The sequence below is a fragment of the Terrapene carolina genome, unplaced genomic scaffold (genome assembly GCF_002925995.2).
Source record: "Terrapene carolina triunguis isolate 2854851 unplaced genomic scaffold, T_m_triunguis-2.0 Scaffold238, whole genome shotgun sequence".
Taxonomy (NCBI): Eukaryota; Metazoa; Chordata; order Testudines; family Emydidae; genus Terrapene; species Terrapene triunguis.
In genome coordinates, this window is record NW_020664589.1 from 15,464,720 (window position 1) to 15,489,438 (window position 24,719).

Below are 24,719 nucleotides of genomic sequence, written 5' to 3' on the forward strand. Positions count from 1 at the left end.
TGAGCCGTTGATAAAAAATTTCAACAAGTAAGTCCAGTTATGGGTGAAACTAACTTGTATGTCCTCCAATGAGTTCAAAGCACTCCACGATCAAGAACTAATTAAACCCAGTAGCTCCATGTGATAGGTAATGATCACTTGAACCACTACGGAAATGGTGGGGAAGGATAGCTCGGTGGTTTGACCATTGACCACTGCTAAACCCAGGGTTGAGAGTTCAATCCTTAAGGGGGCCATTTAGGGATCTGGGGCAAAAATCTGTCTGGGGATTGGTCATGGAGCAATGAGCAGGGGGTTGGGACTAGATGACCTCCTGAAGTCCCTTCCAACCCGGATATTCTATGATTCTATGATACTTAAGTTGATTAACAGGACAGAAGTTAGGAATCCCATATCAACTTGAAACTGAAGGGGGAATTTTAAGAGGTCCAATACATTTACTTGGGATGGAATTTGGCAGGAATTAATTGGGAAGGTTGCTATGAAGTCTTTGGTGGGCAGGACCTTAGCTTTAGATCTCACCCAAAACTATACTTTTAAATGATCCCCAAACCCCACAACATTTTAGGGGCACCTACAGCTCTAATCAATCAGCTTTGCACCCCCATCATCTTCAAGAACCTGCATTATGGCTACCCTTTGGCTAAAGAAAGCTGCCTTGTACTCTCTAGAGCCCATCAATGCTGATTCTAGGTCAGCCCAAGAACCTGCTGCTGCGGAGTAAAATGAGCCAGAGACTGAATCGGCTCCCTCTGTTACATCATTCCTAACCCCTGCTAGGCTGGCAACAAGACGATCAAATCAGGGCACTCATACAGGGTTGCCAGGACCTGTCCATGACACACACTGGGTAGTGGTTTTGGTTACTCCGCTGCCCTCTCCCTAGGTCATGGCAGGGATGTGATGTGTTTAGGGGCTTTCATAACCAAATCCTCCTCCTTGCTGAATGATCCCGGGCGAGGAGGACATTCCCCTGCCATTCCCACAATCACCTTGGCCCTGGGAGATACAGGAACCTGAAAAGGTTACCGTCCCTCTTGTGGAAGAGAACGAACGGTAAGGCTCTGGATTAACATTCAACGGCAACAGAAAGCTACCAAGAGGACTGAAGCATTGTTAGCAAAACCACCTGCAGATTTCCCAACACTGCTGCACTCACCTCCATCACAAAGCGCTTGTCATGGCTCCCACCTGTCTCAGAGATGAGCTCATACTTAAGACCTCTTCTTTTTTCATTTAGCTCCATCACTGGGTTTTTGCCACTTGCTGTGAGGATAGGGCCCTGAGTTCTTACCTACAGAGACAAGATATATTATAACCGTAACAGCTCTGAATGGCAGACACACATCTACAGCATGTCTGCCTAGAACAGCTGCCCACCTGGAAAACGCCAGTATTAATCATCTTCCTTTTGTGTTTCTGCAACAGCCAGTTCTTCCTGATACATCCGCCTTAGCAGGCTCTCTAGGGATGGACCGGCAACAGAGACACAGCATTGTCAAAGCTTCAGCACAACCTGCTGCACCAGAACAGCAGATATGAAGCCCCTGCCCCCAAGGAAAGCTGAGGGATGAACCATTTACAAAATAAAATAAAATATTGCCACCCGCTCATTTCCGGCACAGCAGGCAGCTAGCCAGGCAGTCACTGTCTCCATGACCAGTCGCCATCACCTTCACAGCACAGCATGGAGCATCATGCTGCTGGCTGAAGGACAGACCGTCGAGGTGTCAAGTTTCTTGAAAGCAGCTCTCTGCTACTGAACAGAAGGGGATTGGCTTTCCCAGCCCTGCACATCTCTATTGCCTGATCTAACCATCCCCATGGCACTCCAATCTCTGACTGGGGAAGCCACAGAGTGTAGGTCATACATCACAGTAGATAAAGCTGTTATCTTGGGTTAGAAATGCAGAAACAAAGAGCCAGTACACCAGTATAGCAGACTTCATTATAGTCTGCTGTGCTGGAGACACCAAAGCAGATACTGAAAAGTGAGAAGAACACAGAAAATTAGAAGAGCCAGGCCAAGATTTTCAAAAGTGTCAAGTACCCAACACGAGGCACCTGCCCTCTGAAAATAAGGTCCCTTTAAGGCATCTCAATTTAGGCACCCAAAATCCTGAGTCACTTTTGAAAACCTTGGCCCTTGTAAACATTTCTAACTTTTTACATGAAAAACAGTTACGATTTGCCTTTAGTTAAAAATGATCTAAATAATTCTAGTTCTTTTTAAAACTGGGTTAAAAAGGCGAATATGATTGTGACGCTGTATGGAATATGGGAGACACTTGATAATATTGTTGATACCAATATTATAAAAGTGCAATGAATCTTACCAGGTATACCATGTAAGGTATCATTGGAAAAGTTATAATTCACTAGATACGGTAATCTTGTTTATAGGTTTGTATCCCCTTTGAATTGTAAGTTATAGATATGTAGGGTATATCTATATTTCCAAACTTGTGCTGTGCATCTGGGTGACACCCCTAGACAGATTGGCAGCAGCACTGCCCAGCCTGCTTGATGACTCATCAAGGGACATCAGCTGTACACTGAACTCACTGAAAGGGTCAGGGGCTACATCTTATGACTCAGCAAGGCATGCAGAGGCAGGCTTATAGACAGAACTCTAAGGCATCCAGGCCACGTGCTGGGCAGCTTGTGTTTGAAACAAAAGAAATACAAGCTGCATGGCAAGAAGACTATAAAAGGTAGCTGCATCTTCTCTATTTTGTCTTCACTCCTGCTTCTTACCTCTGGAGTAACTGTTCTACAAACTGCAGCTCTGAACAAAAGACTGAATGACCCATCCAAGCTGTGGACGTGTTCCAGAGGGACTTTCAAGCCAGCAAACTCACCAACACTGCTAAGAACCTGATATATGGATTCTGAAGCCTTTGTATTTATGTAATTGCTTTACCATTTAACAACTCTTCTTGTCCTTTCTTTTTTCTTTATAATAAACGTTTAGTGTTAGATGCTAAAGGATTGGCTGGCAGCGTGGGATTTTGGGTAAGATCCAACCTAATACTGACCTGGCAATGTGGCTGGTCCTTTGGGGTCAGGAGAACATTTTGTAAAGTGAGCAGAATTTTTAAAATAACTTCTCACCTTACTGCACCTAGGTGCCGATTGGGAGTCTGAAACTGGAATGTAATAAGAGGGCTGTGTGATTACCAGCTTCTTAGTAACCAGGGTGGGGATCAGAAGCACAGTCTGGAGAGTATAACTTCAGTGTTACTCCCAAGACTGTTGGGTATCTGCTCTCCTTTTCGCAACATGCCCTGACCTTGGCATTTCCAGTGAGGGCTACACTAGGCACCTCAGGTCACAATGATTATTAAGGTTATGAGTTGGTCACAGAAGTCCGGGATTCCATGATTTTACATGTCCTCCATGACTTCAGCACCGGGGGGGGGAGAGGGAGGGGCCTCCTACTAGGAGCCCTGGCTGGGAGATCTGGCTCCAGCCCCACACCACAGGGCTCGGGCTTCTGCCATTTATTGTTTATTGCCCACGTCCTGTCTGTGACAAAATCTCAGCCTTAGTGATTATACATTGTCTAGCTCTAAGTTTGAAGTCACATTATCTAAATGGGTTAAGTTATGAAGAAATCCACATTTCAATGTACTGAAAAGTATCTATAGAGCAGGCAGATTACTTAAATTTATCTTTATAACAAAAAAGCACTTACATTTGAAAGGAGCATTATATCTAAAAATAAGGCAAGAATCTATATCTATTTATCTGCACAACCTCCTGAGTGCATCACAAAGATATCAGCTACAGCAATGAAAATTCAAATTAAAGCCTTCGCTTCCACGCTTAACACAAACACTCGTCTAGAATTCCTGGGGATGAAGAAGAATGGTGGTACAAATGGAGATGGGGAGGGTGAAGAGGATAGAGACTAAGGGTACGTCTAGACCCGCGGCATGGCTGCGGCTGGCCAGGGACAGTGGACTCAGTTTGTGGGGCCATAAAATTGCAGTATAGACACTTGGGCCCAGGCTCATTGGGTCTCAGAGCCTGGGCTCCAGCCTGAGCCCAAATATCTACACTGCAGCCAAAGCCCCACAAGCCTGAGTCAACTGACCCGGACTCCGAGCCCGCGGGTTTTTAATCACAGTACAGACACACCCTAAGAGAGAACTCTGAATTGCTTGGTTTGTCAGCTCCTGACAACTATGTAAATATTGGAAATGGTTTAAGAAAATATTTAACAACATACTGCAGACCCTTTGCAACTGGACTCTTAGAAACACTCAGCACAGACTGGTCAAGTTAAGGCATTTGGTCCTTCAGGGAATACTACATTTCCCACAAATTCAGTGGGAAAACAGAAGCAGAATTTGCTCTTTAGAGTTCCTTAATTAAGCTCCAAGTCCCAAAATTAAGCTAGCGTAACTTTAGACTGTAGCATTTTTCTAGTCCATTCATAAATACACATTTAAAGGCATGATAATGCCTTTCACATTATTTAAATACATCCCTATTCATTGTGCTACTTTTCTGTACTTCTATCAATGTATAGGTACTTTTAATATAAAAACAGCTCTAAACAATGAATTATGTTATAAAATAGAAAAACATTACACTTGTTACTTATTTGTCTTACAAGTGTGCCAAGATTGAGGCCTCAGCGTGCTAGGTGCACAGGAAGACTGTCTTACCCTGAAGACTTACAGTCTAAATAGGACGAGAGAGAGAGAAAGAATGATCCTCACTTTACAGCTCAGGAACAGAGACACAGAGAGATGGAAGGGATTTGCCCATGGTCTCACTGGCAGTCTGTGGCAGAGATGGGAATTGAAACCAGATCTCTTGATTCCCAATCCAGTGCCTTAACTACACAAGGCCATTGTCCTCATGGAAAGCTCTCTGTTACTGTGTGTTTTTCAGTGAATACCCACCTCTAAGGTAGAGGAGGTGTCAATTGTAGAATTTCCAGTATTATTGCTTGAGTTTGAAGAGACAGTCTCGTTTTTGCCTTCGGTATCTGATTTTTCATCAGAGCTCATGCACTCAATATCTGCATCAAAGCCAGTTGGGTAGCCCATTGCTTGTAATACCTACACCAAACGACATTAAATGAGATGTAAAACCAGTTTGGGGGTTGGAAGCGAAGGCAAGGCTGATTATACAGCAGTAAAAAGGCCACACACACTTCAGGAGGTAACTCACTTTGAAGTTCATTTTTCACCAAGTTAAATACAGCGAAAAATCAAGTTCTAATGGGAAAAAGGGCCCCAGCCTTCCTAAGCTGCAAAATATAATTGAGAGTTTCCAGTGTCAAATGCACCAGCAGTTCATAAATACCATTTTCCAAACTGAGGCTCCCATGTATAATATGGGATTAAAATTCAACCTATAAAATACAGGATCTGTATGCAAAGTAGTTAACTATTCACAATTCCGGTTAGACCACATCCACTATGTAATACTACTTGACAGCATGACCAAGACATTCTGTTTTGCATCTTAAGTTCCACTGAGCTCAGCATATACAAGTCTGCAGATCAAGGACAAGGCATCTCCTAGGAACTAAGGCACCAGGCCATCTGCAATATGGGATGCTACACATGTAGCATCAAGCCCAGATGTTAACTGTTCAGTTTCCAAGGTGGCAGCAAACGCAGGGGTTACCATATGCCTGGGTTTTCCCAGACAGGATCTCTTTTTTGAGCCTGCTTTCTTCTCTGTCCAGGCGGGGTTTTCAAATAACAGGCAATGTCCTGGATTTTTGCAGAGCAGACAAGCTGCAGCTCAGAAAGACTCCCGATAGATCCATTCCCCTGCAAGTCACAGCTGCTGGATCCCGCCCACCCAGGCCCCAGCTCTCAGCCTTGGGGAAGGGATCCTCCAGGGAGGCGCTGACAGATGACTGTCACTGCATCCTGGGCTTGTGCCCTGGGTGCTGACTGATGGCTGGGCCCTGCTATTGTGACAGGGAACGACACTGCCCCCCACCTCCAGTGAGTACCCCCGCCACAGGTATGCCCTCCAGCACCCCCAACTGTACTTCTCTCCCCCTGCAGTGTCCACTTTTGGGGAACCTGAAATATGGTAACCCTAAGCAAATGGTAACATGCAGCCTAAAGATAAAAATTTTGGCTAGAACGCAGCACTGCTGGAATCTAGGACTGAAAAGGTCTCCCATCTGCAGCTGCTCAAAGAACATCAGCTGACAAACATAACCAAAGACGCACGTCCCTCTCAGTGCTGTAGGGGTGGCCTGAATTGAGGTGTGCATGGCAGTGAAGCAGGTAAAGGAGACCCAGGCTAATGGACATGTAAGGGAGTAATTGGCTATTTCATCTGGACATGAATGTGAAGTACATCAAACCTCCTGGGCTGTCACCATGCTGCTCACAACCAGCCACTTTGTAGGAGAGAAGCACAGAACCTGATTTTGTCACTGCCAAACAAACACTTTCCCCAAGGGGTCTCCAGAAGAGATGGGGCACTCTCCCGCATCATGCACAATGATGCAGCAGGTCAGGCAGTTCTGTGACTGACTCCCTGATCTGCCTATGCAGATGTGTTCAGTGGGCACAAAATGTAGGTGTGAACTGACTCAGAGGCTAACCTGAGGCCCCCCCTGAAAGTTTGGTCTCAAAAGCAAAGCTTGCAGACATGCCCACAGGTACCAAACACTGAACATGGAACTGGGAACAGCATAAGCATTCTCCTCCAATCAAGGGGCACGCAGCTCCAGCCCCCTTTTCCCCGCCCCGAAGGTTGGTAGGGGGCAGGTACCGCAGTCACAGACAGCTCTATTCCTTCCCCCCGTTTGGGGGTGCAACACCATCACTTGCCAGTCAAATGCAGCTGCAGATTTAGAGCTTTAAGTATCTAAACAATGAACCCTAAAAATGGAAACATCCCAATTTAGCCCTACAATCTCCTGGTGTGTGAGCAAGCAGCGCGTGGGCTGCCAGGGAGCAGCAGTGCTGGCTCTGCAGGGCCGGCCTGCCAGCTGGTCCTCAGCTTGAAAGAGGGTGGTTCCAAAGCATAGCCAAGAGGGAGGGTGGGTGGGTAAATTTGGGGAAAATGGGGCTGTAGGAGGCTCCAGCCAGGAACCGGGAGCCACAGAGGGGCCCTGCGGGAGGAGGGCAGAGATAAGATCCTGCTTTTCAAGGCAGAATTCTTAATGGTATTAAAAAAAAGACAATTATTGGGGCAAAATGTAGGTGAGAGGACGACGGGATGGGAGGACACATACAAAGCCACATCTCCTGCAGAATGATACATTCTATCAAATACTTTTGGGCGCTTTGAGCATGAAAGCAAAAGGGACAATGGGATTTTCAAACTCCTAAATCAAAGGAAAATGGAAAGTTGCCAGATGAACCTTCTGAAAAGGAAGTTCACTCAAAATACATGAAAGGAAGCACAGATAATGACAGATGGGTTTGTTCTTGCAGCTCTGCGCACTTAGATTTTCATTTTGTTTTTGCAGTTTACAGACAACTTTTCCTCCCTTCTCAGCAATGCACACAGGGAAGGTCTGGTACAGCAGAGCCTGATCTATCTATGAATTTACATGGGGATGACTGTGGTGGCCATTTTTATTTACTAGACACCAACTCAAGTCTCACTGTTTTACCAACTCCAGCTTTCTCCCACAGAGCCTCTGGAAAGGGGAACAATGGGGTATGGCTCAGGCTGCCTCATACCAATGGACCATCTGGTAACAAGTTGTGATTCACCATCCTCTATTTACTGTAGCACCCATGATGTGCTAGGTGATTTCCAAACACTCAAGATGGGATGGCTCCCTGCTCCAAGGAGCTCACAACCCAAGGATAGTGACAGACAGGCAGAGGTGAGGGGAATGGGAACAACAGAAGGATGAGCCCATCATACTAGTAACTAACAAGGGGAACCAAAAAACAAAACATGGAACCCACCCACACTCACTCATCGACCTCTGGAGGCTTGGACAGCTCTGTTCACTTTTCCCCGCTTACCTGTTCACCATGGGATCTGGAAGTGCCAGAGCATTTTGAAAAGGCCCAAGATAGCAGGTTTGATCCACACTGCCTCTCTTTAGAGGGTTTACCCATTGATAGTTCCGATCATATCCGTTCTGTGTTTTCCAGGATCCAGGGCTGGAATTATCAACTTAATTCATATTCAGGTCTGCACCTCAGCCTTACCTTCACTGCCACATGGAGCTTGGCCGTTTTCTTAGAAGGTCCTGATGCTTCATAGGTCGTACCGTCAACATCTACAGACATTGTGAAGACTGGGGCATGGACTGGACCCGACTGCGACAGAAGCTTATACTGAAGCCCTGGTCTGATTTGGTTCAGTCTCATCAGAGCGTTCATGAGATCGATTGCTTTACTGTCTAGGACTATTATGGGAGAGGGTGGGAAGGAAAAAAAAAAGATTAACAAAAGAAACTGAGAAGTGAAACATTTTGCATTTCTAAAGCACCATCCATCTGCGTACTTAAGTGCGCTATATAAACATGAATGAATGCCAGCCATCCACTCCCCCAGTGGTTCGTGACCATTACTACTCAATCCCTTTAGAGCTCAGAGCTCTGTACCAATCAGTCAGGTTCTTCCTGGCTGCTACAACTTGATATGAAATTTCATAGGTCATACGGTACTGTGAGTGCTACCTGCAGCTGGATCCCATATGAAACCAGGCACCAGGAGCTACTTGTTCACAATAATCCAGAAAAAAACCTCCTGGTTTGCATATACAATACAGGTGATCTGTCAATGGAATCAGCACCTATCTCCTGTCCCAAATGTGGGATGTGAACAATCAGTTCTACATATTGTGAGGTCTTGGTCTGAGGCTGTTTGAGAGACAACTGCCAGACATTACAAATAAAATACCTGAACTCTTTGGACAACCTAAGTTTTAATATCACCTGCTGGAGTAACCTGATCAGTGACATGAGTCAGTCAGCCAGTCAAATGTGTTCAAAAGAAATTGAAACCCACCCTAAGCAGAGGAGTTTGAAGTTCTGAGCTCAGCGGGATTGAGAACAAACATTCATTCCAGAGGCTCTTTCACATGCCAGTCCACACCAACACCAAGAAGTTTTTGTGTCAGGTCCTACTATAACCAACAATGGCTCCTTGAAGCCAGAACAGATAAAAGCTGCACTTACTTTTCCTCAAGTTGCGCTTCATCTTTTTATTTGGATCTTTATCATCCCCTAATCCATCTTCAAATGGCCTTTTCAGAGCAGAGGAGCCTGCACCTAAAAGATAGTTCTCCTTGTAATATGGATTGAAATTGATAGTGGAAAACAAGGCAACAATCCCATAGCACCTGTCTGATTAGTCCCATTACTTCCATGTTAACCTTATAATTAACAATCACCTGCAAAGGTCTGTATTTAAGAATTTATATTGCTACATAGAAGAAAACGTTAGCTTATAACTGGCAGCAGAGGGTCATGTGGGGAGTCCTTAAGTTTCCACTGTTGCCTGCAGAGGTCCACAGAATTGAACTTGGCAACATTAGCCAATCAGATCACATATTCAAACCTCCACTTCCTTACCAGCTCAAATACCAATAGTAAGGCCTATAGATGTTGTTACATGCCTTCTAATCATCATAAATATCTGGAAATCTCTGCAAGAGATTTCTTAAGTCCAACAGTTGAAGTTTTATTTTAAAAGCTAACATTCTATAGGGGAGCTGAAGTCAGAGATCCACGAAAAACAAAATCAAACACGGACTTTGTATTTCAGCAACCTTCAAGATTTTCTGTACATGGAGGCAGCTTTGGTTCTTAACACTCAGCGCCACAGAAGTCACTGTCTCTTTAGTACTGTATTTCATTTACATTATTTTATATCTCACGTGTGCCAGCCCACCAGACTTCAGGGCTGCTAACAGTTTAGACATAAACAGTAGCGTGACCAAAACAAACCAACCTGTCTTCCTCATTTAATCTCATTGTGTTTTTATTGATAAGCTAACTCCAGCTGAACTACACAACAGGTCTATCAGAATACAGCATGTCAATAATTCTCCTGAGCTCAGCATCCATCAGATGGGGGGGGAAAAGTATCTCTACATCCATCATTTGCCATAATAGAAATAAAGTCCCTGTAATAGACAGTGTCACTGGATCAATGTTCTCACTTTAAAAATAAATGGCTAGGACTGGCCTCACCATTATCAAGTGACAAGAAACTATTATTTCCGTGACAGTGCTCCAACTCCAAAGACATGATCTCTTAATTATAAAATGGCCTGGATTGAGCAAATGGGCTAACAGGATGCATTAATCAGATCTGACTAAAGGAACTATGCTCACATAACCAGTGAAAGGGAAATGCTAAAGTGGAAAAGGGGAATATTTTTTTTAAAATGCTTTAGAATTAATCTTTAATGTGGACTTTAGCAGCTTTATGACAGGGAGCAAGTCCTTTGGCTTGTTCCACTCACCTTGATCCGAACTGCCTGTTCTAAAGTCTCCGACATGTAAACCTCTACAGCAATGTTCTTCAGTTAGCAGCACGTGGGCCACATCTGGCCCACAAGGTCCTCTTTGGGTTAGCCTGCTGGGCGTCAGCTGCTCCTGCTAGGGACTCCGCTGTAAGGGCTACCTAGCTGCTGGGCTCCCCCTGCCAGGAGGTCCCTTCCCCTCTCGAGCTGCACAGGGTCCTCCACACCAGCAGGTGCCAGCCCAGGGGAGAGGCGGGTCAGCATGGGGACACTGCAGCTGGGACCAGGTAGGGAGCACAGGAGCCTGGCCAGAGTTGGAGCCAGGTAGTAGGGCCATCCCTGCAGCAGGGTCCCCAGCTGGAAGCAAGAGCCAGGGATGGGACAGGCTAGGGGCTGGGGTCACCCCCTGCTCCCCGGGTTTCTCCCAACCCCCCCCGCCCCACTGCCCCCTTTTTTCCCAGCTCCCTGCACTGAAGCAGTATTAAGGAGGCTCCTGTCTTTGGCAGCTACTCCCTTCTCCCCACCCTTGGGGAAACACTACTCATTCAGAGACTCAGGACTTTTGGTGAACTGAAATTTGGACAAACAGACTTTACCTGTACATGGCATGATTGTAAAGAGAGGAAAAATAAACCACCGCTCATTGGACTAGCACTCTGTGCTCCAATAAAAAAAAATCAGCCAACGTGCCATCTTCGGCACATGGGCCACAGGCTGCTGACCCCTGCCAGGCAGGCAAAGAACTGACATGCTTTCACTAGAGAGCAAACACTGAAAGAGCCCTCTGGCCCGCCGAGACTTGGGCAATGCCTTATTCGGCCCCCCAGAAAACCTAATTGAGTATCACTGCGCTAAGGACCTGGACCATTTTAATTCTGGTTAGAAAATAGACTTCACATTCATTTCAGGGTCTAAGAGTGGGTGAGACAGACGGAGCTAGGAGGAAAAACAGGCTTGCCTGATGTATTGTTTGGGTATTTGGAATACCACTGGTTCAGACTATGGAAAACTACTTTTATTTTTTTTAATATATAGTCCAAGGTAAAAACTGTAACAATACTGTGCTTAGAGTTTTTTTAGGACAATTTTATTTTACTTTACCACCTTCTCTAAGGGATTCTTTGCAGTGAATCTGAGCAGGGACACTGACCTAATATTGCTCATTTTGGCTTGTCTAAAGGCTCTTGCTCCCCTAGCATAAGAGACATGCATTACTTTACTCCCCATGCCCCAAGGAGGACATACATCATAAGAAAACCACATGCTACACTGCAGCGGTCACATTTTCCACGTTCTTTTGTATGTTCTATTATTTAGTGACTAGAGACCGCGGATAGATTTTCCTCTAATAGTATCGTCATTTTTTTTAAAAGCAACATTCTTCTGACACACACAGCACATAACCCAGAATTTCACCAAGCTACATTCCAAAGAGCCAGCTTAGCACCCAGGTTACATCCTGATTGTGTTTTTAAGGATGTTTCCCCAAGAGACAGTCTGCACTCACCTTCTTTGTCAGTAACTGACCAGGGATATTTTTGAAAGGATTTATTGGATGGGAGAGGATCCATTTCGAGCACCTTATAGATCTGACCAAAGGCTGATAGTCTGAGCGCGTGCTAGGGAAGAATAGAAATGAGACATCACTGCCATGCTCTGCCCAGGTGTCTGAACTTCTGATTAAAACTCTAGACACAGCATCAACATCTCTCCCATGAGCAAGGACTCAAATCTCTATGGAAAGGGTTAAGTAGGGGATACACTGTGTGAAATTCACCCCTGTTCAGAGCACCAGCATGGGACCTATGCGCCACAGGTGCTTAAAGCGGGACCTACATGAAGCACAGGCTTTGGGCTGGCCCTCTCAAGGAGAAAATATCATTCATAATAGAACTCCTATATTCTCAAAACCTTTATTCAATCCTTCCAGTGCAGGGCATGAGAAGAGCTGCCATGATGCTACTGCAAGAAAGAAGCCATCCTGAGTAAAGGGGTAAACTGAATGCAGGGAATCGGATGTTCTTCAGCAGAAATGACACTTAAGTTCCTGAAAGCAGAGGTTTTCTACCTGAGCACTGTGTGTTATGGCTTCTTTTTGCTGCACTGTCATATAGGACAAAGCGTCTGTTGGCTCCCGCTCACAAGGATCATGCAGGCCAGGGCCCCCTACAAGGGGGAAAATAAGACAGTTCAGAACATGTCAGAAACACCACCCAAAAGACTGCTGGAGTCAAGTGGAAGTCACAAGAGCTAAATTCTACTCTCCGATGAGTGCAGAGCCCCCATCTCTCTCGGTGAGGACTGAAACAGCCTTACGAACAAGCTAACCCTAAGGTTTTACCCCCTAAACGAGAAGGGCCATTTAAATTGTTGTTGTCAACACTGTACACATAAGACAGAGGCACCAACGGCTAAGAATTTGGCAGTGGAGTTTGAAAACCTGGGAGAACTACTGATTTCAAAACACTGATCTATACTAGCTGAGCATCTGGCCCATGGTCTTCTCTCTAATTCCCCAATAGTCATTCTATTGTGAACACTCCACTCCCAGCAGGCACTGTAACACCATTAGCACCACAGCATAGAGACGTTACAACTATTAATAGGGACAGTATATTTTTATGTTGATCCTGGAGCTTCTCAATGTCTTGCTAACAATCCACATGCTAAGCCTCCTGCTTGCTGCTCCCGAGAACAGGCATTTTAAAACATGCAGGAATGGGAAACACGCACATTTCAAACCAGAGGAATGATCAATCTTTGGTGTGTCTGAATTTATTCTGGGCCCTTACCAGGAAGCAGAATTCCAGACGCCAAACACTCCATCACTCGTCTTAAGGCCTCCCCAGCGCCCAAGGGTCTATTACAAGTACCTATAGATTTTTCACATATAAGCTCTAGTGGCTAAAAGACATTAAATTAGAATTAGTACAGGTGCCAGAGCGTGGCCGCAGTTAAACACAAGAAGTCATTTCAAATGGGGGTGAGGCGCTGCTCCTAGTGACCCTGGGGTGTTTGTCAACCTGTGGATTTCTACAGTGCGCAGCTTTTCCCAGCAGGAGGGTACCACCAACTCCACTGCTCGGTTTACACTGAGCTGACATTTCCAAGGTTACACCTGCACCAACTATGGCAGTGAGACCTGCAAATCTCTATGGCAAGGGGTGGATTCCGCAGAACACGAGGCCCTGCCGACACTGTGCCCATCGCCATGGTTTCCAGGCACCATACAGAGTTACTGAAATGGACACAAGCTGCCCCTCTCCCTCCTCAGCTCCACAGGCATTGTTTTAAACAAAAGATTGTTTTAATGGGTGTGACAAGGGAAAGAGAAGCAGGGAGCGGAGTTTCACATGCCCACTCTACAGCCCTCACAAGACACCATGACCATTTACTGAAGGTCTGACTTTTCAAACCTAGTTGCCATCTGACTCCTGTTCCACACTTACCCATCCTTTTAGCGGTGCCCATGTGGGGACTCTGTTGCACAAATCACGCAGAATACGTAGAACAATTACACATGATTTTAGTCCATTTGCCCTGGCCTAAAACAAACAAAATGGTTCCAATACACCTGCTGAAATCCAGCCTTCAATTTTGCTTTTTAAATGTACAGAGTCCTGGAATAGGTTCTTTAATATGATTACTAATTAGCACTTAATCAGTTTCATGCAAAACAAAAAAAGTTACATAAAAGCAAAATACTGCGTTTTAGAGAAAGGCAGGCTTAACAGTAAAAAGAAGCATAATGTTAAAATTGCTTTTGTAGCCTCATGACAACGATAGACCAGTTGGCTAGCTACCTAGCGTTGTCGCTTTTACAGAACAGCACTCAGAATTCGAAATTCTAGACTTGCACTCTAGAGGGGCTAGACAGAAATTAAAAAGGCATTAAAATTAAAAGTGTCTCAAATTAAACCTCATAAGGCTACAATAACAATAAGATAAGAACAAATAGCCAACCTGAAACCATTTGGCGTGCCGCAGAGAGGCCAAGGCCTCCAGGCATTTCTGCCTGTCCAATAAGTCCGGAGGATCTTTCATCGCAACATTATCTACTGGTAAAATGGGATAAAAAGAGACAGATACAATTTGACCAAGGGGTTTCTGTCACAGTACATAAAGAGTGGCAGCATCTCAATGAGCTAATAAGACTCCCAGAAAAAAATTAATTTTTTTTAAGTGCACTGTGTTATTTAATTCAAACAAGCCATTAAAAAGGTAGTAAATGTGCACATGTGCAACAGAAGCAAAAGGCATTCACTCCTTATACAAAATTGATGGCCACTGCTACAGACAATCTGGGATCTTATTAAAAATGTAGAACACATTTCAGGGCAGAAAATAGCTATGTAGCACTTTTCCTTCTTTCGTTCCTCCCTCCCGTTTGTGGTTTTATTCCAGGTGCATAAAATCAGCACAGAATTACTAACTGACAGCAACCTTCTCAACAAAGAGAAGATTTTCTTGAAGGAGAAAGTTTGCCTCAGAGGCAGGAAGCATTGAAGAATGATTTAGAGGTGCCTTTTGGGAATTTGAAGATGCTTCCAGTTTATCTTTATCAAAGCCACAGCAATTAACAGTGGAGAAGTGTATTTCTCTTCTATATTAACTCAATATAAACAAATTGGAGAAAAACAGAACTTGTGTTAATGTGCACTTTACATTTTGATACACAAGTTCTTTCACTCTGACTGTAGTGTTGTGTGTAACCAGGTAACAAATGAAAGCAGCAAAGAAGTTTTAAAACTTCTAGATCCTGTTAACAATTTCAAAATTGTTTTTCTTTCATAAAAATCTTCTCTTCCCAACAGCAACAGAAGTTGTCTAAACAAACTAAAGTCGGAGTTGAGACGCAGAAGACTGAAATCTTCTGTTAAATTTTACACTCCCACCCGCCTTTTTTTAATCCAGCATGTTACCAAGTGCTTCTAGCAATCACATCTCGTTCCATAAGAAATTATTTTTCTCGTTTTTTTAAAGGAACAAATTATTAAAACCCTGATTCTGTAAACCCACAAAGCCCATGCCTCACTTCATTCATGTGATTATACTACCTCATAAGTAGAATTACACATGTCTAAGTATCTCTGCAGGATTAAGGGCTAACTTCCTTAGTCAATAGCATTTAACTGACATAACAGCACATACTGGGAACTAAACCAACCCATAGTTCAAAATAACCCTTTGAATAAATACACTGACTGTTCTTAGGAATCTATTCTATTGCTCCTCTTGAAATTGGCAGTAATGTAGAAAAATACTGTTTTTCATCATTCATAACAGCTAATTCATATGGGTTTGTACAGAGATAGCCATGTGGGGCTGACTGAAATACAGAACCCAAACCAGCTTGTAGATGCCTGCCAGGTAAAGCAATATTCAGTAACTAGCAAAACATTTAATTTTACTTAGGAGACGCGGGAGAAAAATGGATACCACTGTATACAGGGCATGCGCACACCCACCCGCACCCTTACCGTAACGTCCCAGCTGCCATTTGTTTTCACAGGTTACGCTGCATGGTACTGCTATTTTAATATCAAAACGGCCTCCCTTCCTATGCTGTTGGCTAGGGAGACAGGTCTAGCAAAGCTGTAGCCATTACATCATGATGGATAAAAGGTAATGAAAAACCAGAGTGTAAAGCTCAACAGAAACAGAGACATCTTGTCTGATAGCTTGTGGGTTTAGTTTGCATCTCTTGGCTCTGCTCCCAGCAAAGGACTGAAGTGCTATATGCTTATTTTCTGACCCTGATGAACTTCGCAGCAGATATTTGCATTGTTTCTTGTTATCCTCATCAACATAATTGCATCGCTAAAATTCATCTCCATTCCTGTCCTCCCAATAAGAGCTGCAAAGTCTTATATGGGATTAGCAGGTATTTGTTTACAAGCACAAAAGGTCACTTTGCATCACATCACTTTGGAATTTAAGACTTACTTTCAAATTTCCTCTTCGTTTACAAGAAGAAAATTGTGTTTTATTGGTTACGAAAGCGCAACATGTGTTACAAATCTTTAAATGTTTCTGTAACAAAACCCTTTACTGGGGACAATATAAACATCTGCTTAAAGCTTAAAACAGCTACTGTCAATGAGTGATTAGAATCTTCTTTAAAAGTTAGAAATGGCAAAGGTTGACTGACTGCAAAATTGTTCAATTTTAGCAATTAAGGTGAATTTGCAAGTCCATTAAGTCTATTTCTAACTGAGATTGTACAACATTTTGCTAGAGTATGTTACAACTGTTGATGAAGCAAACTTAATTTTACCACTAACTTATAAACCAGAACATGGTGTGTATTGTCTGTTACTGTACAGGTGACTAAATAGGCTTCACTGTAACTCAGCATAAATACAACAGCCTACTTTTGCAGTGGCATGTTGGTGCTCATTAGAGGTTATTTAAAGAGGCCAGAGTCACTGATGCCTTTGAAAATAGTGCATTCATTACATTAACCCTTGAGTTTCCAGGGCAGCTTTTGCAGATGTTGCAGGCAGTCAACATTTGGGTGCAAGATTCTGTTAAACAGAAAGATGGAGAGAACAGGCAGTGAAGAGGGGTGAGCGACTTGCAGCAGACTCCCTTTTGACATCCTCATTAGAATGGCATGTTTCTTCATGCTCTGCTAGTCAGGAAAGTGAGACCCAATCAAAGTTTTCAAACATGTATGAGGAGCTTTCTTCTTTTCCTTTTTTAGTTCTAAAAAGGACACTCAGCACTGATGAGTTTGTTAAAAAAAATAAAAACCAGCCATTAATTCAGAGCCTGCAACACCTACAGAACGAGTCCTTCCATAATCTCCCCTGCCAACATCGTTAGTTTATAGCTACCAGGGCTACTTTCTGGAGAGGAGGCAAATCTGTGGCTTGCTCTGCAGGTCCTTCAAGGGCTCTTCTGGATATCAAGAACATCAGTGATTCTCTCTGCCCACCGAGGTCCTGGGTGTCAGACAGATTATGAAGCAGTTGCTCAGTTACTGAACTCGGTTGTTTTCAGCACCATCCTATTTGGGTGGCCGAAGTTACTTCTTATTTTGAATGTACAGGTTTAGTAACTGCAACTACTTCCAGAGTGGCACTGAGAAAGCCTAGTTCACAGAGATCCTGTTCTTTGGGGGACATAAGTGATATTAAACTTGCCAAGGACATAAATTTCACTCTGACGCAGAATGCACCAGATTCAAACATTTGACCTCTCCATTTAACAAGGAGAAAACAGAGCTTGTACAATGGCTCCAAGGGGATCGCTTGGAAGGAATATTGAAATGCACACACACACTGGTCTGGTATTTGTTTTTACTACCAAACAGCAAAAACAAATAGAACAAACACTACATTTTAAGCATTAATACTTCTAAAAAAAAAAAAAAAAAAAAAGAGGGGGGAGACTAAAGAGAAACCCAGGAATGTTTGTTCTCTGCACTCTGACATCAGGGCATGAAGGTACACGCGACATTCCTACAGAACAAATGGAAGCACTGATAAAGAATTCCATTGCACCTAACCTTGCTTATTTGGTTAGAGGATAGATTAGTGACTGTAATCAAACCATACTGCTGGAAATCTTGGTCAGTTTCACCCAGCCTTTCCCTCAGCCTCTTAGCATACTACTAGTCAGCTGCCAACTAAGGAACAAAGAGAAAAGCAGCAGCCGGAATAGAATGGCTCATCTTACTAGCAAGATGAAAAGCAAATTATGAAGAACTTGAAAAGCTTTTCTATCAGAAAAAAGTAAAGAAAAGCGAGGAATAGTTTTTAAAATGACATATGAAATACACGTGTATTTGGCTGGCACTGTCCAGGAGCATCAAAGGAAGGGTTGCAATATTTTCCCTTTATATTAAATTATTTTTCCTGAATAGTTTTTCAACATATTTCCCCTTGATATTAGATTTGAAACTTTATTCACTTAGTAAATCTAAAACGGCTCAAAGTGACTAGAAGTGGTTGTAGACAGTTGAAAAATTCTCTCTTCCCCCTCTAGCTGGTTACTTAATACAGTAAGAAAAAAAATGTTTGATTCCCCCTTATGAAGGGGAATATTACAAGTTTTCTTTGTTCAGATAAACTAGGGAGTGAAACTGAAGCCAACTACAAAAGAATCTGGACTTCAGAACAAGGTGTGTTAACCAGTTTACAATCATCAGTTTTATGGTAGGGGTGGATCTAACAACAGCTCTTATTACCAGCACTATCACAAATTTGCAGAGACAATCTTTATATTTAAGAGGTGAACTGCAAGGTTTTTGAACAAAGTTTTGAAAAACATTTTAATATCCTAAATCAGTAACAAAACGACAAATATATTAAAACAAGAAAGTGTGAAAATTAATCTCCTCATTCAGCTTAGCAGACGAGTCCCAAATTAATGAAGTCCAGGTTTCTATTCCAGCAGAGGAAGGCACTATCCCCTCCTGAAAGGGATCTCACAGGAAGAAACATTTGTGCAAAACTGCATGCACACAGTGATGTTAAAAATACCTTCCCATAAATTTTTGTGCTCAGTCTCATGAGTGTGTATCTGTCGCAATGGAAACAAACCTCAACTCAGCACTTGCCAGGAAGTTGAAGAAAATGTGCAGTAGTCTGCAAATATCTGGCTTTTGTTTTAAAGAAAAGCCATTGTGTTTTTGCACAAGAGCCTCATTCGTGATTTGGGAATTCTTGGACATTTTTATTAATGAATCTTTGCTATTCATCTCTATTGCAAGATTCTTGCACTTCCAACTGCTGCCTAAGTGCTGTATTTCACTTGAAAATCAATCCTTCCTGCCCTCTCCCCACAAAATGAAGAGAAACTGACCAACATTTCTCAGTGTATTGGTATTTCATGTGGGAAGGGGGAATAAGCAAAGGGACTTGTGGCAAGTCTAGAAATGGGAAAAGAGCAACAGGGAGTTCCCTAGCCCACATGGGCCCAGCTGCCTCAGTTGTCATGACAGAGAGTGGCCAGTTGGTCAAAGGTCTGACATCATCCAGTGGAAAGTTTCTAAGCATAGGTTTGGGAAGCGGAAGCAGAAATTATTGACAAGAAGATTACAATAAAATAAAACACGGCTGCATTCGCTCTGTGTGTTACGCTTGGTTTCTTTCCAATCTCGTAGACGTTAAGAGTCAACGCTTCTTAAGAGTTTCTTGTGGCTAAGTTGCAAGTCCCCAGCAGAGAGGGAAGAATGGATGGGGAAGAATTAGGATGCATACTTTCCAAATATATTTTTACATTCAGGACAGTAGGTACAACATTAACTTCAGAAGTGAAGTGCAGTATTTTAGCTTTAACTTCAACTGTATCCTAGTTAGGAAGTTCTTACCTTAAAGATAGAAACACATACACACATCAATAATGAGCAAACTCTGTGTGCCAGGAAGAGAGACAGCTTTGTAGGAACTGCATTTTAAGAGAGCAGTTTTATACAATAGGAATAATTTTATGAACCAGTCCAATTTGACTGATTTAATTTAAAAACACGACTGTGCAGGCACTACTTAATTATTAACTAATAACTAGTTCTGCTTTCTTTCAGACAAGATCTAATTGGTGTCTGAGTCAAGGCTATAATAATGCTGTCTCTGCACGGCAAAAGGAATTTTACATATATTTATGTGAAAATTAAATGGTTGCTGACTGTTTAAAGAACAATCATTGTAACCGATAGAGGTGAGCCAAGCTAACGATGACACACAGTATACAACAAAAACAAGACCTCACTCCCTAACTAACCCTGTGCTACACGGTCAGAAAGCCTTTCGGAGAAAATTCTGAGGGAAGCAGGAAAACGACTCTCTCTATATACCTCCATCCTTCTTCTCCGTTTCCTCACGAATGAGAGGGGATGTAAGTATCACCTTCAGTGTTAGGGTGGGCTCCTTTGTGTTACGAATAATAATAGCGGCCTCATTCACACACTGCTCCACGTGGTACTTCTCTTCTGTAAGTTTCTGAAAGGCATCAAGAAACATTTTCAAAAATCCCCAATCAACCATGGTAAAGGCAGCATCTCCTAAAGAAACATTTGCCCCTTGCAGATGACCTCTGAACTCACATTGCTACAATACACAGGTTCTGCCAGGCACTGCCCCTCCACCCTCAGCTAAGAGTTGATAAGTTGTAAATAATTTTTAACAACGTAAATAGCTGTTCACCAGAAAAACGCTAAATGGTGGCAGCATAAATGCACTACAGCATCCCACTCGTTGTGCAGACAGTGATCAGTCATCTTTTGAAGCTGCCCAAGGGTGAATTACTTGCCAGCAATTGTAGCTCTTACAGGATCTAACTCTCGGCAATGCTGCCTCTAAATGCAAAACCCCTGGCAGTCTACCACCATCCTGACAATTAGCAGCAGATGCAAGCAAATAAATGGCTCCAGTCCTACCAGCCGATCTGCCTGGACAAGACCTCGGCACCTGCATGGAGCCCCGCTGGCTTCAATGGGACTCTGTAGGAGATGGGGTCCATCCACATGGACCAGCTTAGAGAACTGGAACCACAGAGACCATGTAAGAGTTACCCTTTCTAATCACCATGTCTTTACAAATAGGGAGATCAATCTAGGGCACTTACTTCCTCCAGAAAAAAACTGTTACAGGCAAGCAACATACCCTCTCCACTACCCTACATGTCCCCACCAGGCCCCAGCTACAGAGACAGCTGTGTCTGCAGAGTAGGACTTTGCCTCCATAGAACCTGAAAACTTGTGTGCAAACAAATGAACAATGGGAAGTATAGCTCCCAAGAATGGTAGAAACGTGTACGCTGTATGTGGAAATAAACATGAGACAAGAAAGCAAGCCAGGAAGGCGGGAGAATGAGTTTCATCACCTAGTTTAGAAAGCTACTTGCAAGGGGTATTTGTTGGGGCACAGGCTCTAGGCAATTGTGCATGTCATGAGCTTCAGGCTGGACTAATTATTCAGGCCCAGGGGTGCGTCAAAGGAAGCTATATCTCTGGGCTCCCTTAATAAGAGGTGGTACTGGCTGCGTCTGTTCACAGGATGCTTTTTTACACACCAAAACAAAAAGGTACAAATTAAAACTAAGTACATATATATCAAGGGTTCATCATGATCCAGGACCACTGACCGCTCAGAATGGCCTCTTGTTAAGGGTATGATTTAGGGTTCCGTGACTTTACCGGACCTCCGTGACGTCTTCGGTTTCAGCTGTCAGCAGCTGAAGCTGGGGCTGGAGCCAGAGCTGTGCATCCCTTCCCGCAGCTGGAACTGAAGCCGGGGCTGTGCGCTGCCCACCCGCATGACTGTGCGTTCCTCCCTCTACCACCCCTGGAGCTGCGGCTGTGCATCCCCCGTGCCCCCCAATCGCCCCTGGAGCTGCGGCTGGGGTCAGAGTCAGGACTGTGTGCCCGCCCCCTGTGGTGGGGGGGGGGGGGGGAACGACTCCAGCTGTCATTCCTTCCCATCAGCCCTGCCCCACCCAGTTATTTTTAGTCAAGTCACAGACAGGTTACAGGCTTCCGTGAATTTTTGTTTATTGCCCGTTGGTGACTTTTACTAAAAATAACCATGACAAACTCTTAACCTTACCTATTGTCACTTCAGAATCACCGAGCTGAACACAGAGCTGAGGGACAAAGCTTCTGTAATGGGGAAGTTCAACACACTGGGCAGAGTGAGCCAGATTGACATGCTCAGGAGAAGGGAGATCTAAGACCCCATTTAATTTCTGTGTTAGGAGTGAGAGCAGGGAGTCCCGATGGGTGAATTCTCCAATAGGAAGGTTAGCTGGAGGGCATAGCAGGACTGATGTCAGGAACAAGGACTAGCAAAGGCGGCTTTGAGGATAGCCTTTCTACCCATCAGGTTAAGGTCTCTCAAGCTCTAGCCGTTGTCCTAGATTCTAAGTACAGTCTTTGCTCTCTGTACCTTTACCACTTGTATTTTTCTTGGTATCAAATTAATTTCAGCTTTTACCCAGTGCAGCTTTTAGCTGACTATGTCTTGCAGTGCTATCAATCAGAGCTGGAGGACTACCCGAATTAACTTACCTGAATTTGGATTGGGAGATTGTCTTTGACTGTATATAACAAGGTCTTTGTGGGTTTTTCTTTGCACATGAGAACCAGCTCCAAATCCATGTCATCCTTTATCAGCAAGCCCTTTGCAACCAAACCAATTCTCATCACACCACATAAGGTCCGACCACCTTGATCCCTGGAAATGAAACATGTCTGAATAATTACAGTGATATTTTCACACTTAACCCACTGCCACCACCACCCTATTATAGCAAGGGAACAGAGACGGATGGAAACAATTCCAGCATTTCTGCAACCCATCAGTGACAGGTTCATGAAAAGCATTGACTGCTTTTCTGCAAGTAGCCAACAGGAAAATGATGGAAACGAATGTGAACATGCATGGAACGCTTCTGTAGTCACAGAATTGTGAATCAAAGGTTTGGATTAAGTTATGAAGCTCCAAGCAGTTCACTGCCTAACTGCAGGAGAAGGAGAGCGCACACGAGCCTGGAGTCAAGTTTTCAGAACAGCTCTTAGAAGCCTAAGACCCATTTTCAAAAGTGACTTGGACACTTATGAGCCTAAGCCCCATTGTCTTTCAACGAGACTTATGCTCCTAAGGGCCCCGGCACGCCTGACAGCGGGAGCCCCAGCACGCCCGACAGCAGGGGCCTACAACTTCTTTTACGTGTATTTTTTTAAGCTTGTAACTTCAAAATATTGTGCAAACCATTTCTGTAGCTTTGTGAATACTGCAAACACTAGATACTTTAGGAAGGCTCCCCATTTCAAGCAATCCTCCCTGTAGGAGCCCTTCAAAAATTCTCACCACTGAAAATAGAAGAATCAGAGGCTGGGGAATCAGACTTAAATATTTTCCTGGTTTTCTCTGGAGACTCAAGAGCCACAGTAAATGTCATAGGTTTCAAAGCAAGATAAACGACACTTCAGCTTTGAGTGCTGACAACAAGCAATTGAGCAGCCCCCGAGTGCACAAACCAGCAGGAATCCAGGGAAACAGAAGAGCAGCACTCACACCTACTGCCATTCACACGCAGGCACTCCGGAGAGCTGCCTCTTGGATGCAGCAGCACTAGCTAGTGGCAGATCACTGTGCTCCACACCCCCTGGGAAGGGCTGTAAGCGTTGGGTGGTGAAAACAGCCTCAGCGATAGAGGCAGCTGTGCAGTTAGTGGCACTTGAACATCACACTCCGGGATAGGATCTGATCAGACACCCTCTGAGATCCACAATCATATAGTGCACCCTGAGCCTCTCTCATACATCTACCTTCACCTACACGGGCACAACTGGGTACACTTGGAACGGATGGACAAGGACTGTCTCCTATTACCTAAACAGCAGAGACACAGAGTGGGAAGGAAGGAGGCAGAGACAGGAAAGTGACACTCTCAAGGTCACACCAGATGATCAGTGGCAGAGCTGGGGATAGAGCTCAGGTTTCCTGACTCCCACTGCAGTGCCCCAGTCATTAGAAGTTGTAAATCCCTTTCACTCGCTGGTTCTAGAAAATTAGCCAGATGCTGCAGCATTTGGCTGCTAATCTGGCAGGGAAGAATAATTCTTTTAAAAATGGTTTGAGAGTGACCAACTTACTATTTTGCAGGGTGTGATGGGTTTAGCTTGAATTGTTTCTTTTATCCTTGTCAACCTGCATGGGAATTTCTAAAATAATCCACCACATACTAAAAAAAGTATTTCCACTGAGGAGTTTCAAAGTTCACAGAAACATTTTTAATGCTGCTAGGTTTTGTCTGTTTTCACAAAGCCTGAGCTGCCCGGACAGCGTTCGTTTCATACGCGATGACAGGGCAAACACCTGCCTCTCTCTGGCACGGGAGGAACCGTTTGGTAATGCTTTGCACAGCATGCTGAAGATGCAAACTGCACTGTAAATGTTTACAATGAATAATAATCAGGTTGCTAGTTTTAGTGTAAACTTTTCCCGGCTGCAATCTGCTAAATTTGGCCAAGAAGTCCCAGAGCCAGCGTTACGTCAGTTTGTTAAACTCTGGCTAAGGGTGGGTTCAGAGCTACCCCTGGATTCTTGTGCCCAGACTAGTGGAAAAGAGACCTGCTGCAGCTGAGATTTCTTCACTGTAAAGGAAAGGCATTCAGGCAAGCCCAACTGTCCGGACATGCCCACATTTCCCCCACCCAGAGCTAGTGCTGGCAGCCAGCTAGTCACCAGGTCAGTTTGGCTGGAGGCAGGCGGTGTGAAGGAGAAATGGCACCAGTCACAGCTAGAAGGGGAGATTCACACAGCTAGCAGCCTGGATTA

The 24,719-nt window shown here is 44.0% G+C and overlaps 1 protein-coding gene across 3 annotated transcripts in view; it reads right to left on the bottom strand.

Moving 5' to 3' along the window:
- Positions 1-24,719, bottom strand: part of STRBP (spermatid perinuclear RNA binding protein) — a 90,604-nt gene that overhangs the window by 9,316 nt on the left and 56,569 nt on the right. For all 3 annotated transcript variants that reach the window (XM_026657279.1, XM_026657278.1, XM_026657277.1), the window contains exons 4-14: positions 22,445-22,610; positions 20,234-20,378; positions 14,395-14,489; positions 13,881-13,976; positions 13,224-13,335; positions 12,500-12,597; positions 11,939-12,050; positions 9,140-9,232; positions 8,166-8,365; positions 4,917-5,075; positions 1,160-1,294 (exon numbers count right to left, since the gene is read on the bottom strand). In XM_026657279.1, the coding sequence (XP_026513064.1) occupies positions 1,160-1,294; positions 4,917-5,075; positions 8,166-8,365; positions 9,140-9,232; positions 11,939-12,050; positions 12,500-12,597; positions 13,224-13,335; positions 13,881-13,976; positions 14,395-14,489; positions 20,234-20,378; positions 22,445-22,610 (1,411 nt within the window). The remainder of the gene's footprint in view (positions 1-1,159; positions 1,295-4,916; positions 5,076-8,165; positions 8,366-9,139; positions 9,233-11,938; positions 12,051-12,499; positions 12,598-13,223; positions 13,336-13,880; positions 13,977-14,394; positions 14,490-20,233; positions 20,379-22,444; positions 22,611-24,719) is intronic.